The following is a 13,210-nucleotide window of genomic DNA, read 5'->3' as shown; positions in this document are numbered from 1 at the left end:
AGGATTAAATATAAACAGTATTTCAAAATTCCCAGTTAAAAACCATTAAAACATATTCAAAGTTCCTGTCAATCATAGTGTTGACCAATTGCATACATTGAATCCCATGCTCCTAGTCAAGCATTAGAGTTGCCATCTTGGAAGTGACTTGAGTGGTTTCCATGCCTTTCGTTTCCCAACATTTCATACCCTTGATGGGTAATATTCGGTGAACATTCCTTTGCATCCTAGTTAGTATTTTCCATCTGACATCGTCCTAGTCTCTTTTGTAAGAGAATGACTGTTCTTTGAACAATCTGGGAACACTTAATGAAATCCAAGCATTATGAATCACATTCAAGGTAGGGACAAACAAACCAAAACCTGCTGTTGCCATTGCGAAATATTTCCCAGGTGGGAGGGGAACCCTAATTAAGACAATTACATATGGAGACAATCTTCTAAGATTTACTTAATCCTCATTTTGGGGGAGCCTTGTTTTTGCAAAATGTGTGGTGCTTATTGTTTTCCTGAGGGAATCACAACTCTGTTTTTTTCTAGGTTGGTGAACGAAAATGAAGTGAAACAATGGAAGGAACAAGCAGAAAAAATGAGAAAAGGTGAGTGAGGAAAATGTGTTTTTGTTACACTTTCTGGAGCTTCCTAAAGAAGGATGGGTTCAAGGTGGATGGAGTGAGCAATCAATAGATTAGGCAGGTAACCATGGCAACATGACATTGATGTGGCATCATATACAGGTTGGATATCCCTTATCCAAAAGGCTTTGGGTTTTGGAATACTTGTATTTTCTTATTTGTGCATTTTATTTATTTAGTGTCAAAAGCATTGCATAATAAATAAGTTTAAAAGTGATAAAATAAAGGAATCACAAACAGCTAAATAGTTTTGGACCAAAAGCGGGCAACAGCAATCGCATTGTCCATAGCTTTAAACAACTCCTCCTCCGTGCATGAGGCAGGGCATTTTGGGCAAGCATACATATGAGGAATTGTTTGTTCAGCTCCACAGTCACACAAGGTGGAAGATTTCTCCAGGTAGTGCCATCTTGCCAGGTTGTCTTTTGATCTGCCCACTCCGCTTCTCAGTCTATTTGTGCATAACAAAATATCTTGGAGATGGGAACCCACCTAAACAAGAAATTCATTTATGTTTCATGTACACATACCCTAAAAGGAAATTTTATACCCAATATTTATAATATTTTTAATAACAAGGTACATTGAAAGAGCAAAAGCGTCACTATCTTAGCAGACTTTTTGGATTTTGGTATTCAGACTAAATAATTTTTTTCATGTCAGGAGCAACTTGAGAAACTGCTTCTGGTGTGAAAGAATTGGCCATCTGCAAGGATGTTGCCCAGGGGATGCCTGGATGTTTGATGTTTTACCATCCTGTGGGAGACATATGGCATATGTTCTGTATCAGAAACTGGAGCTGATGTGGTTTATCCGATGCAGTTTTCTGAATCAGCACCCCAAATAACCAAACCAAATCTAAAGTTGACCAAAAACTGATTCATAACCCTTTTGGTACTAATGTTGGAGAGTGGGCCCCGGTCCTAAAAAGGTTGGGAACCATCGCTGTATAGGAAACAAAGTAGCCATAAGATAATCATTAAACAAAAGCTTTTGCTTAAGGTCTATCCAAAAAAGAATGGGTAAGATCTTATTCTGAAGCCAATGGGTGCATCTACCCTGTAGAAGTAATGCCATATCCGACCACTTGAATTGCCAAGGATCAAACTGCATTACAAGGTAGTGTAGATGGGTCTGTAGTTGAAAACAATGGTTTGTGCATTGCAGTACATAATAAAGGTGGTACTTCCAGAACCTGGTCCCTAGCTTTATTGGCAGGATGTACCACAGATGAGCTCATTGACTTGAGGTACATCTACAGTGTGCAATTAATACTGTTTATTTATTGTTTGTTTGTTTAGATATATTTTTACCCTGTTCCTCAGCTACAAAGGCACTAGGAGCGGCTTACAAAATGTTAATTTTCTCTCAGACTTACAGTGAACATAAGATCAATAGTTATTGCATAAATATTATGTAAGACATGGTGTTGTTGTGTCTCACTGGCTGCCTTCCTCCCAGTCAGTGGCCAGTGGAATGGCAGGTGGAGGGTCTCCCAACAACCATAGGATAATGGTAAAAGCAAATATTACAGAAATTTGACATTTTAACTGCCGTGACTCCTTGATATAGAATCCTGGGAGTTTGTTTTATTAATTATTATTTTTATTTATACCTCACTTTTTCTCACTAAAAAGAGGCTGAAAGTGGTAAAGTGTTGTAGTTTGGTGAAGCAACAGTCCCTCTTAGGCAGAGAAGACTATAGTCCCAGTAAAACTGCAGCCTCCCAGGATTCCTTAGCATTGAGACCTGGCAATTCAAATGGTGTCAAACTGCACTAATTCTACACTGCAGATACACCCTTGAACTTTGAGGGTTTTAAGGCAATATGGAAGCAGTGAGATGTGATGTTGGAGATAAGAAGGTGGAGACTTGGTTGACATTTTGTTACTTGGGAAATTTTTTCACATTGGCTTTAGTCCAAATTCAGCTACACCTGTACCATTTTGGCTGAGGTTGTGGAAAAGTTAAAGCACATTTTACAGTTTGACATCATATATATCCACAAACCTTGCATCTAAATTCAAACCTCACTCTCCTGACTCCACAGAACAAACTGCAGACTTCCCGATTTGATTGTATCCCACCTCCCAACTCTCATAAGCTCTAGTCATGATGTCTAATGATGAGCAATGCAGGGATTGTAGTTCAGCATCGGGGGGGGGGGCACATAAAAGGCCATGGAGGGGCGGATTTAAACCATGGGTTTTGAGTTTGGCTTAGAGGATGCATCACCAAGGGACTCTGTTCCCAGTGAGTTGGTTTTCCTATTGCTGTGAGTCCCCACACTTAAATCAAGAAGGCCTTTTCCACCATTATTTCCTAACCATCCAAGTCAACAATTAAAAATAAAGTGTTCCCCCTGTATTTGCTGGGGATACATTCCAAGATACACATACCTTGAAAATTGTGGATAATAGCAAACCTTATATTTTGATTAAAGTTGTTGCAGAACCACACCATAAAATCACAGTGAAGGACCTGGGATCTTAAAAACAGTTCAATTTGTTGGTCTCTGTAAATTCTTCAGAGATATTCTAGGGTATGCTTGGGTATGAAATGTAAAGGAGAATAGCACTGGATAATCTAGAGAGCCCACAAACACTTCTGGGGAGAGGAGATATTTTTGGAGTGTGGGATATCAAATCCATCCATGGATTTAAAAAGCCACACTGTAATTAATATTGTGGAGAAAGATATGTAAAGCCTTCCTTTTCCTTTTCAAAAGAACATCATGAACTCCAACAGAGGTTGGAGAAGAAGGAACGGGAGTGTGATGCCAAGGCCCAGGAGAAAGAGGAGATGATGCAGACCTTGAACAAGATGAAGGAGAAACTTGAGAAAGAACTGTCGGAGCATAAACAAGCCAAACAACAAGTGGTAGACCTCACGGCACAGATCCACGAACTCAGCAGGGTGAGGCCAGGGAATGGGTTCTCTTCTTCATTTTCTGGTACAAGGGAAACGGGCCAGAATTCCATATTATTTTTAGACCACTTGATGCTGTGGTTTGGCTTCAAAACTGGGGTTTGAGGCCACAAACTCAGAAAATGGTTCTCATTATGAAAAGAAGGAGGTGCCCGAGGGCTTGTCTACACCAGCCCTGCAACCTGAAGCAGTTCAGAAGTTAAAACTAGTGGTCCAAACAACATTGAAGGACCTCTGGTCCTTAACATGGGGTGAAGAACTGAACTGAACCAGTTTAGCCCTTCATTGAGCAAAGTCTGGAATTGCTCTGGAGTTTTGCCCAAACCCGAGAGCAGCCATCCATTTTGTGGTGAGAGTGGCCAACAGATTGTGTCCAAAGCAAACCATTGCAGGGGAAAGGAGATGGATCAGGATCAGGTTGCCTCCCTTGCTGCAGCAGGGAGCAATAGAGATTCGGAGAATTAACATCAGCAATGGTTCCCACGCAGTAGAATAGAATAGAATAACTTTATTGTCATTATACATTGTACAACGAAATTAAATGTTTTCCCCAGCACACATCACAAAACAACACACGCATGCCTCCACACTCCCACTCCCACCACCACCGCACAGCCCCCAATGCCACATCATTGTGAAGCCATGGAGTTCAATATCATTTCAGCTCTAGGATAAAAGCTGTCTCTCAGTCTGTTTGTCCTTGTCTTGTCACCCTGTAAGGATCGGTGTGATAAAAGGACAAATAAGAGCAATAGTCCTGCCAGTTTAGCCCAGTGGGACTGTCTGGACTCCACCATTGCCTCAGATCAGATGCAGGGTCAGTTTGGAGCAGAAATGGTCCTGGATTGTTTGAATAAGTGTAGATGTAGTGTAGAACCCAGCTCTGCTTGTGCACATAGAGGGGAAATTCAAGATGTTACCTCTGTTATTTTTTGCTCAAGAAGATTGGCTTTGCTGCATTGTGTGTTTCTCCCAGAGAGACTAAATAGTTGGAGAACTCAATGAGAGAACTCTTTCCTGGTTGACTAGAAGACTACTTGTTTTCTTCCCCCTGTAGATCTGTCAACAATCCAAACACAATTCAATATGTACATCTGTTCAGTAATCCTTCAGTGGTTCTGATAATCCTTCTTAGCTTGGTTGTCCCTTTTTAGTTGGCCTACATCAGTCATGGGCAAACTTGGAACCTCCAGGTATTTGGGGGGCCTAAAGCTGTTAGGAATTATGGGAGTTGATGTCCAAAACACCTGGAGGGCCCAAATCTGCCCATGCCTGGTCTACATCACTTATCTTGACTTGTTCTGTTGCTTCTTCTTGCAGAGAGCAATCTGTGCTCCAGTACCTGGGGGCCCGCCTTTGCCTCCTGGTGCTCCCGGGGGCCCATTACCTACAGCCGCTTTGGGGTCTCTCCTCCCGGTTCCTCCGCCGCCTCCACCTCCTGGGGGATTCCTCCCACCACCACCTCCACCACCACCTCCTCCGGGTGGCCCCCCACCTCCTCCAGGACCCCCTCCTCTGGGAGGACTGCCTCCGGCTCCAGGAGCCCCGCTGGGGCTGGGACTCAAGAAGAAAAACATCCCACAGCCCACAAACGCTCTGAAGTCCTTCAATTGGTGCAAGCTCCCTGAGGTAAGACACCTTTCAATTCTGTTCAGTTCAGCATCATGCAATTTCAATTCCATCATGCAGGGATGGAGAATCGGTGGCCTTTAGACTCTTTAATTCCATCAACCCCAATCAGCATAAACATCGGAAACTGTATTCCAACCATTCATTTAAATCTTCTACTAAACATGGACAAATGTGTCAGGTCTAGCTATTGGGGCAACTCTCTCTATCCCACCTCTTCCACATATGCATCCTATGTTCTTTCTATGAGGTTACACATGGATACCTTCTGTTGTATGCTTTTGACTTGTGGCAGAGGAGGTTATCTTGGCAAGTTTTATTTACTAGAGGTTTGCCATTGCCTTCGTTCATCTTGCAAAATTTTCACATTAATTGATATGTTGATTGAATTTCTTTCAGCGACTGTTTCCTTAGATGCCCAGCCTAAAATTTATTTTTAATTTGTTTACTATGTCTGTGTATCATGGACATTGTTAATCATCCTCTTTTGCCCATTTTATCTCCTGGATCATGCTTCATAGGTGCCAAAATTAATTTGCCTGGAATTGAAGTGGAAGTTACAGCTATGATACTTGGCATCTGTTTTTTCTTGGTTATTATTGTTAAGTATCTTAACAGGTTGATGGTGACCTGGGATGGACCTAAAACAGGCCTGCACAACCTGCAGCCCTCCAAATGTTTTGGACTTCAGCTCCCAGAATTCCTGACCATTGAACAAACTGGCTAGGGCTTCTGAGAGTTGGAGACCCAAATACCTGGAGGGCTGCAGGTTGTGCAGGCCTGCCCTAAGACAAACCTGTCATGGGGCTGATGTTGCTTTTGACAAGATTTGGGCAGAAGGGGTTGTCCTTGCCTTTATCTGAGGCTGATAGAGTATTACTTGCCCTAGGTCAATGGGTTTTCATGGTCTAGCACAGGCATGGGCAAACTTCGGTCCTCCAGGTGTTTTGAACTTCAACTCTAACAATTCCTAACAGCCGGTAGTCCAAAACACCTGGAGTGCAAAAGTTTGCCCATGTCTGGTCTAGCAGGAATGCATACCTCATTTCTAGAGTCATGATCTAGTTCTCCAGTCAGTATAACACATTGTTTATGTACACCCAGGGTTATTTTTGTTGTTTTTTTTACAGGGGATGGTTTTACAAAAATTGCTGTTTATGAATGTATCAGTAACTTTTACTTAAATTATCTCAAAATGTGGAACATAGCCAAAATTGCATTTCTTCCAACTTCTGCCCATTTTCTCTCTCTGTCTAGAACAAGCTGGAAGGCACAGTGTGGACTGGCATTGATGATGGACGGGTGTTTAAGGTGCTCGACCTTGAAGACCTTGAAAGGACGTTCTCTGCGTACCAGAGGCAGCAGGTAATGTGTATTTCTGGGCTGTCCAGGTAACTCATCCTGCCTCCCTGGGAATAAATGGAATGCACGTGTTTATCATCTTCATTTTTACTTGTTAGCACCATTTTGATTTGTCACATCAACTGAGTTCAATGCATCCATGTTGGTGGTCTCGAATTTTAGGTTCCAACCCAACAGGAAAGGTCATGGCAAATGCGTGTGCCACTTGACCATGTTTCTTCATTGGTTAAGCATGCTTTTTGGAATGAACGCAGATGACAATTTCATTGGGAATGGTGAAAAGAACTAACGGTGGAGGTCATTGCATGTGAATAATCATTCTTTCCAATTTTATGAATGTGTTTTCATGGTTTATATTTCAGTCGTAATCATTATTTCTTTAATGAAGCCACACTATCTTTAAATCATTAGTAAACTAGTTAATCTCAGAATGCGTTGGTAGCAGATGAAGGACGAAAAGGAAAGAGCGATGCAATTTTTGTTAATAAAAAGACTTGATATTCTCCAGGTCTGGCCAAATCAGAACAGTTGGAGAGTGCAACTTTAATTAGCAGGTTGGCTTGTGTACACTGATGGTACCAGCTGGTAAATACGTAAAGGGATCTGCAATCTGTCAAGGATCTCTGGAGTAAATTTCATTTATCTCCCTTGTGTATATTATTATATCACAGTGCTTTCTTTCAGTATGAAGTGTGAATTGGGCTGCACATGACAACTTCTGCTTGGAATAGTTCAATACAGCCCCTTATCTTCAGTCCTTAAGGACTTTCTCCATACACTTGAGATACATACCTAACAAACTGTGTAACTTACTTGCCATATGCCATAGATATAGATATAGATATAGATATAGAACATATGCCAAGTAGGTTACACAATTTGTTTGTTAGGTGTGTATCCCAAGTGTATGGAAAAAGCCCTTAAGGACTGAAGTTTTGCAGCTGTATTGAACTATCCCCCCCCCCCCCACACACACACACACACACACACAGAGTCATCTAAATAAATGCATTCTGCATCCATGAATTTGACTATCCATGAATAAAAACTATTCACCCTACAAAACATTCCAAAACCAAAACTTTCATTTTGCCAGTTTTAATATAAGGGACACCACTTTGCCATGGCATTGCATATATACTAGAGTCTCACTTATCCAACCTTCACTTATCCAATGTTCTGTATTATCCAATGCAGTCTGCCTCCCACCAGGATCCAAAGCTGTTTATGTAGGCAGCAACACGCAGCAGGCCAACACACCCAACAACAATACAAGTGCTTTTAAACAAGTGGCAGACTTTGTTGTAAAACATGATATTTTGGTGCTTAATTTGTAAAATCATAACATAATTTGACATTTAATAGACTTTTCCTTAATCCCTCCTTATTATCAAACAATTTTGCTTATCCAACGTTCTGCTGGCCTGTTTATGTTGGATAAGTGAGACTCTACTGTAATAGAATTTGAGCATTCATGGATTTTTGTATCCATGGGAACCAAACCACAATGAAAACCAATGGGGCTCCTGGAACCAAACCCCAATGAAAACCAAGGGCCCACTGTTTCTTCAGAACTATTTCTCTGAGAGTTTGTCTTACGGCACGTTTCTCCACTCAAGAGCAGTTTATGAGGTGCTTGTTTCTTTTGTTGGGAGAAAAGGCAGAAATGGGTGTGAATCAGTATTTCTATTTGGATTCTTCTTCAAGCAAAGAGTGAATTCCTAATATCCGAAGTGCAGAAACAAAAGTGCGGTATGTATGTGCTTATGTGTGAGAGAAAGAATAAGTGGAGCAAGCACAGTATGGAGCAGAGGTGTTGAGGGTTTCGAATGCTGTGGTTAATCAGCTTTGTCTAGTCTGCTGGAGTAATCTTTTGGAGAGGCAGTGGACTCAGACAGTCTTTCAGGAGAAGGAAGAGTGTCAACAAGTAAGCCCTTTCGAAGGCACAATTTTAATCTTTTCCTGATGCTAATCTGGGAGCGGAGTGGCCTTTGGTTTAAGAACGAGGTCAGGTGTCAAAAGTTATCTGGCACCAGTGTCAGAGTCACTTTTGCTCTTCATTTCTCCTGATGCGTTAAAGCTCAGACACATCAAACCATGAAGGAGCTTTCAGCAAAGGGTCAGTTGAACATATGAAGCTGCCTGGAGCTCAGCAGGGCCATTGGGGAAAATAGCCAGTAGCTCTCTAGAGCTTTGGTTAAAGTCGGTAGGCCCAGAGGTCCTTAAACGTGAGCATTCAAAGGACTGAAGCTGGAACTATGTGTCTGAAGACACCACATCTAAACAATTTGGAAAGAGTGTAAAATTTTGTGCAATGTCCTTTATTATATTGTCTCATCTGGGATGATACTGTGGCACTGATATTTCAGTCCTATCCTACAATAGGACTGATGATTTTTGTTTATTATGATGGCCATCCCCTAGCAGGTACCTCTTATTATAAGGGATGTCCCCTAATTGAGGGTTACGTATGTACAAAGCAATATACTCTCTCCAATCCAGTTTTTTTGTGATGTGGGTTCTTCATAAAGACAGAAATGTATGCAATCACATAATTTCATGTGCACAACATGTCAAGTTTACATAGGAATCTGTGGCTACGTTAGCTGCAATCAAGCTTTGGTGATACAAATTGAGTATCCCTTATCAGAAATGCTTGGGATCGGAAGCATTTTGGATTTCGGATCTTTACTTGTATATATAAATAATGAGATATCTTAGAGATGAGATCCAAGTAATTTGCATTTCATATGTACAGAACAGGCATGAGCAAACTTGGGCCCTCCAGGTGTTTTGGACTTTAACTCTCACAATTCCTGGGCACACTACCTGGAGGGTGTGCCCAAGTTTGCCCATGCCTGTTATAGACTATTTTTGTTGCAATACTCTAATGTGTGTCTGTGTGCTTTCACACACAACTCATGCTACCTCCCTAGTTCTAGATTTTCATGTATTCAGAGAGCATGCAAGTGGACCTGCTGCTTCCAATGCAGGAATTTGTCACCCGTGAAACGGTCTTGTCCTTCTCTCCTTCGTTCTCCTTCATACAAAGGACGTTGCTCCTTTTGAATGCTCAACTCAGTTCAATCCATTGTAGTGCTTTTTGTGCAAGTAGCGTTTGTTTCCATTGGACGCTGGCAGCACTCCAGTTACTGATCGGAATGCTAATGCATCGGTTGCTTTGAGAGCTTAAATTTCCCCGATAATTTAAACTGAAATATTTATAGGAGATAGTCACAACTTAAAATAGGCGCAGCGAGCACACACAAAGCATTACAATTCCTCTCTCCAATTAATGCGTCATTGACGCCCACAGCAGAAAGTTGCCTTTTGGTTCAATGTATTGTCGAAGGCTTTCATAGCCGGAATCACTGGGTTGCTGTGAGTTTCCGGGCTGTATGGCCATGTTCCAGAGTAATTCTCTCCTAACGTTTCGCCCACATCTATGGCAGGCATCCTCGGAGGTTATGAGGTATGCCTCACTACCTCTGAGGATGCCTTTCCATAGAGCTGTGCAAAACATCAGGAATGAATGCTTCTGGTACATTGACCATACAGGCTGGAAAGCTCACAGCAACCCAGTGCCTTTTGATTTGTTTCTTCAGTCAAAATATTGGGCTTTTCCTTTACATTCAAATTAAGGTGGAATTATAGGTTTTCTCCATTCTTCCTGGTAATGTAATAATTCCACCCAAAAATAATGCATTTAATAGCGCTGGTTAATCTCCTGAGAAGGACAACCAAGATGATCAAAGATATGGAAATGAAGCCACGTAAGGACTGACTTAGGACCTCATCCCATGAGTTGTGGAAAGTTGGGGGGTGGGGGAGAAATGAAATTGGATAATATTGTCAGCCTCAACACACCCAATTTCTTTTGACCATTTCTATCAAAATCATCCATGTTCTGAGCTTTCACATGAGCAAATGTAATCCCCCCCCCCCCCCCAATTCCACATTTTGTTAAAAGGAGAAACACCGATATCGGGGTAGTCCGAAAGCTTGTGGTAATACAAAGACAGGAGTTTAGGTATAAAGTTATTTTTAAAAGGAATTACATTATCAGCCTTAAAATTATAACTTTTGTCACCAATGCAATATGAGCACTAATAAACGGTATTCTAAAACATAAAGCAGAATTAAGTTATTATAAATTCCTTCAGGCTTAATAGAAGGCCAGCACTAGTATTTCTTATAATTCACAATTAAAAAGGGGGTTATTGAAAAACAATAATAAATAATCATCATCATCCTTGGAGGGACTCAAGAGTGGAAAACAGACCACATATGAGGCAAACATTCAATGTCTTTTTACACAATGGCATATAATATCACAGATGGAGGTAAACGTCTTCCCCCTTTTTTCATCTCCGGCATCTGGAGGCAATGTACAACTTCTGGCCAAGGAGAGGTGTGTGGGGATTTGAAAAAAGGCACCATCATGTAATGGGTTGACTGGAAAGATATGTGTCAGCAGCTGATTGGCTGAGACAACCAGGAGCCAGCATTCTGATTGGATGAGCCAGCATTCTGACTGGCTTTGACTGGTTTGAGCAGGCATTTTTACCTCCGAGAGTGAAGAGAGTGCTGACTGGAAACAGCCAGGGAAATAATGTCTGCCGATTCTCTGAAACCTGATCATTTTTAAGGCAATGAGGCATATTTAAAGACTGTTTTAAAAGGAATGTTTATTCTCTCTGTTCTCTGTAAGAAATCAGAGAGACTACTGAATATATTATTGCTCTGAAGTGAAGTAAAGTTACTGTTACTTGTTTCACAAACCTGAGTGGCACGTTATTACACTGCAGGGTAAATTTTGATTCAGAAGCAGTGGTAAAGCTTCTATTTATTTACATCTACAACCTCCAACAAGGTGCTCTTGTTCCATCCTTCCATGCCTAGGAGCCGTTATCCGTAGATATCTCTGATCTTTTTGCCGGCATGTTTTGCATATCTGCACGGGGCAACCTTTTACCTTCCCACCGAGGTGGTACCTATTAATCTACTCACAATGCTTGTTTTCGAACTGCTAGATTGGCAGAAGCTATGGCTGACAGTCAGGAGCTAGCTATGGCGCCATTTGGAAAGCCAAGGTTTCAATGAAGGAGAAAGTACAGCATCAGCTAAATAGTGATATCTGAAAAATGTGCAATTCCTGACGATCTAATTAATTAAAAGACATTTCCATAAAAGGATTTTGGATGTGAAATAGAGCATCGATGCTCATATGCAGACCATCCATAGGAACGCCCCATTCTTCAACATTACTAAAACGATGTAGAACGGGTGAATCTCAGAAATCCCATCCCACATGTAAATAAACATCTGCCGTTTCCGTGTGAATCAGGAGCTCAGAATATGGTTTTCCCCCAACCACAATTCCCTTCCCATCTCTAAACACTTTTAAAACAGTTTACAGACGGAATACCACGGGCAACAGGCGGAATTCATTTTGCATCAAAAGTATGTAGAAACAGGGGTGGAACTTGCGTCTGATAAGATCCTTGGAGAACTTGGAGTAGAGAAGACAAGAGAGTTGGTATTATTACAATCTTTCAATACCTGAAGGGATGTCATGTAGAAGATGGAGCCGGCTTGTTCCACTGCTCCAGGGACTAGAACATGAATTTATGGATTCAGGTTACAAGAAAAAAGATTTCACCTGAACATTAGGAAGAATGTCTTGATTGTAAGAGCTATTTGATAGTGGAATAGACTGTCTCAGATGTGGTGGACAGTCCATCTCTGTAGATCTTAAAACAGAGGTTGGATTGCCATATTTAGGGAGTGCTTTGGTTGTATATTTCATTTATGGAGGGGAATTGGACTAAATGTCCCTTTCAGTTCTGTGGCTCAATTGTGATTGTCCCTTCTATCAATGGAGAGACACCACTGAATATGACCCAATAGTTCTGCAGTAAAAAAGTGTGAACAAGAGTAGAAATAAATCTTATTAACTGCTGTTCCGAATCTTGCTGTTTTAGAAAGGATATGCATTTAATTTAGATAGTTCCTGCATAATGACAAAGATTTATTTACAGTATTTAAAGATGCAAAAGCTGTGCTAAAAGCATCCAAACAATGTTTTGTATTGTCTTTTATATAATGTTGTAAGCCACATTGTGCCCCGTTTAGGGAGAGGAGCGGGATATAAATACAAATTTAATAATAATAATAATAATAATAATAATAATAATAATAATAATAATAATAATAATAATAATAATAGTTTCATCTGTATCCAGTTATCGTTTATTTGGATTTTTGTGTTTAACCAAACTATTGTAAAAGTTGTTAAACAATAGCAAATTAGGGGTGGGAGTTGTAGTTTTACACAGTCTTTAGCTTTCTCTGCCAGGGTGTGGGTGCCTCCCCAAACTACAACTGGCAGGATCCTATAGTACTCAGCCATGACAGTGGTGTCAAACTGCATTAAATCTACAATGTAGATCCACCCTTATCCATTAAGGTGCTACAAAATCCCTTTGTATGCAGATCTTCCAGACCAGTACAACTGTCTTTGGGTAGTAAATAATGCTTCACGTGTCCTACAAATTAATTAAACCAAAATAGGCTTGTGTTGAGAAAACATCTAGTAGACATCACGCCCCCATGTTAATTAATTTGGGTACATCGCATTGGAGTTTTTTGTGCCT

General features: G+C 40.9%; 1 protein-coding gene across 3 annotated transcripts in view; it reads left to right on the top strand.

Annotated features, from left to right (window-relative positions):
- daam1 (dishevelled associated activator of morphogenesis 1) overlaps positions 1-13,210 on the top strand; it is a 188,273-nt gene that overhangs the window by 137,160 nt on the left and 37,903 nt on the right. For all 3 annotated transcript variants that reach the window (XM_062968613.1, XM_062968612.1, XM_062968611.1), the window contains 4 exons: positions 541-599; positions 3,364-3,551; positions 4,884-5,192; positions 6,450-6,557. In XM_062968613.1, coding sequence (XP_062824683.1) covers positions 541-599; positions 3,364-3,551; positions 4,884-5,192; positions 6,450-6,557 — 664 coding nt within the window. The remainder of the gene's footprint in view (positions 1-540; positions 600-3,363; positions 3,552-4,883; positions 5,193-6,449; positions 6,558-13,210) is intronic.

The sequence above is a fragment of the Anolis carolinensis genome, chromosome 1 (assembly GCF_035594765.1).
Source record: "Anolis carolinensis isolate JA03-04 chromosome 1, rAnoCar3.1.pri, whole genome shotgun sequence".
Taxonomy (NCBI): Eukaryota; Metazoa; Chordata; class Lepidosauria; order Squamata; family Dactyloidae; genus Anolis; species Anolis carolinensis.
This window is presented reverse-complemented; position numbering and strand designations above follow the sequence as displayed.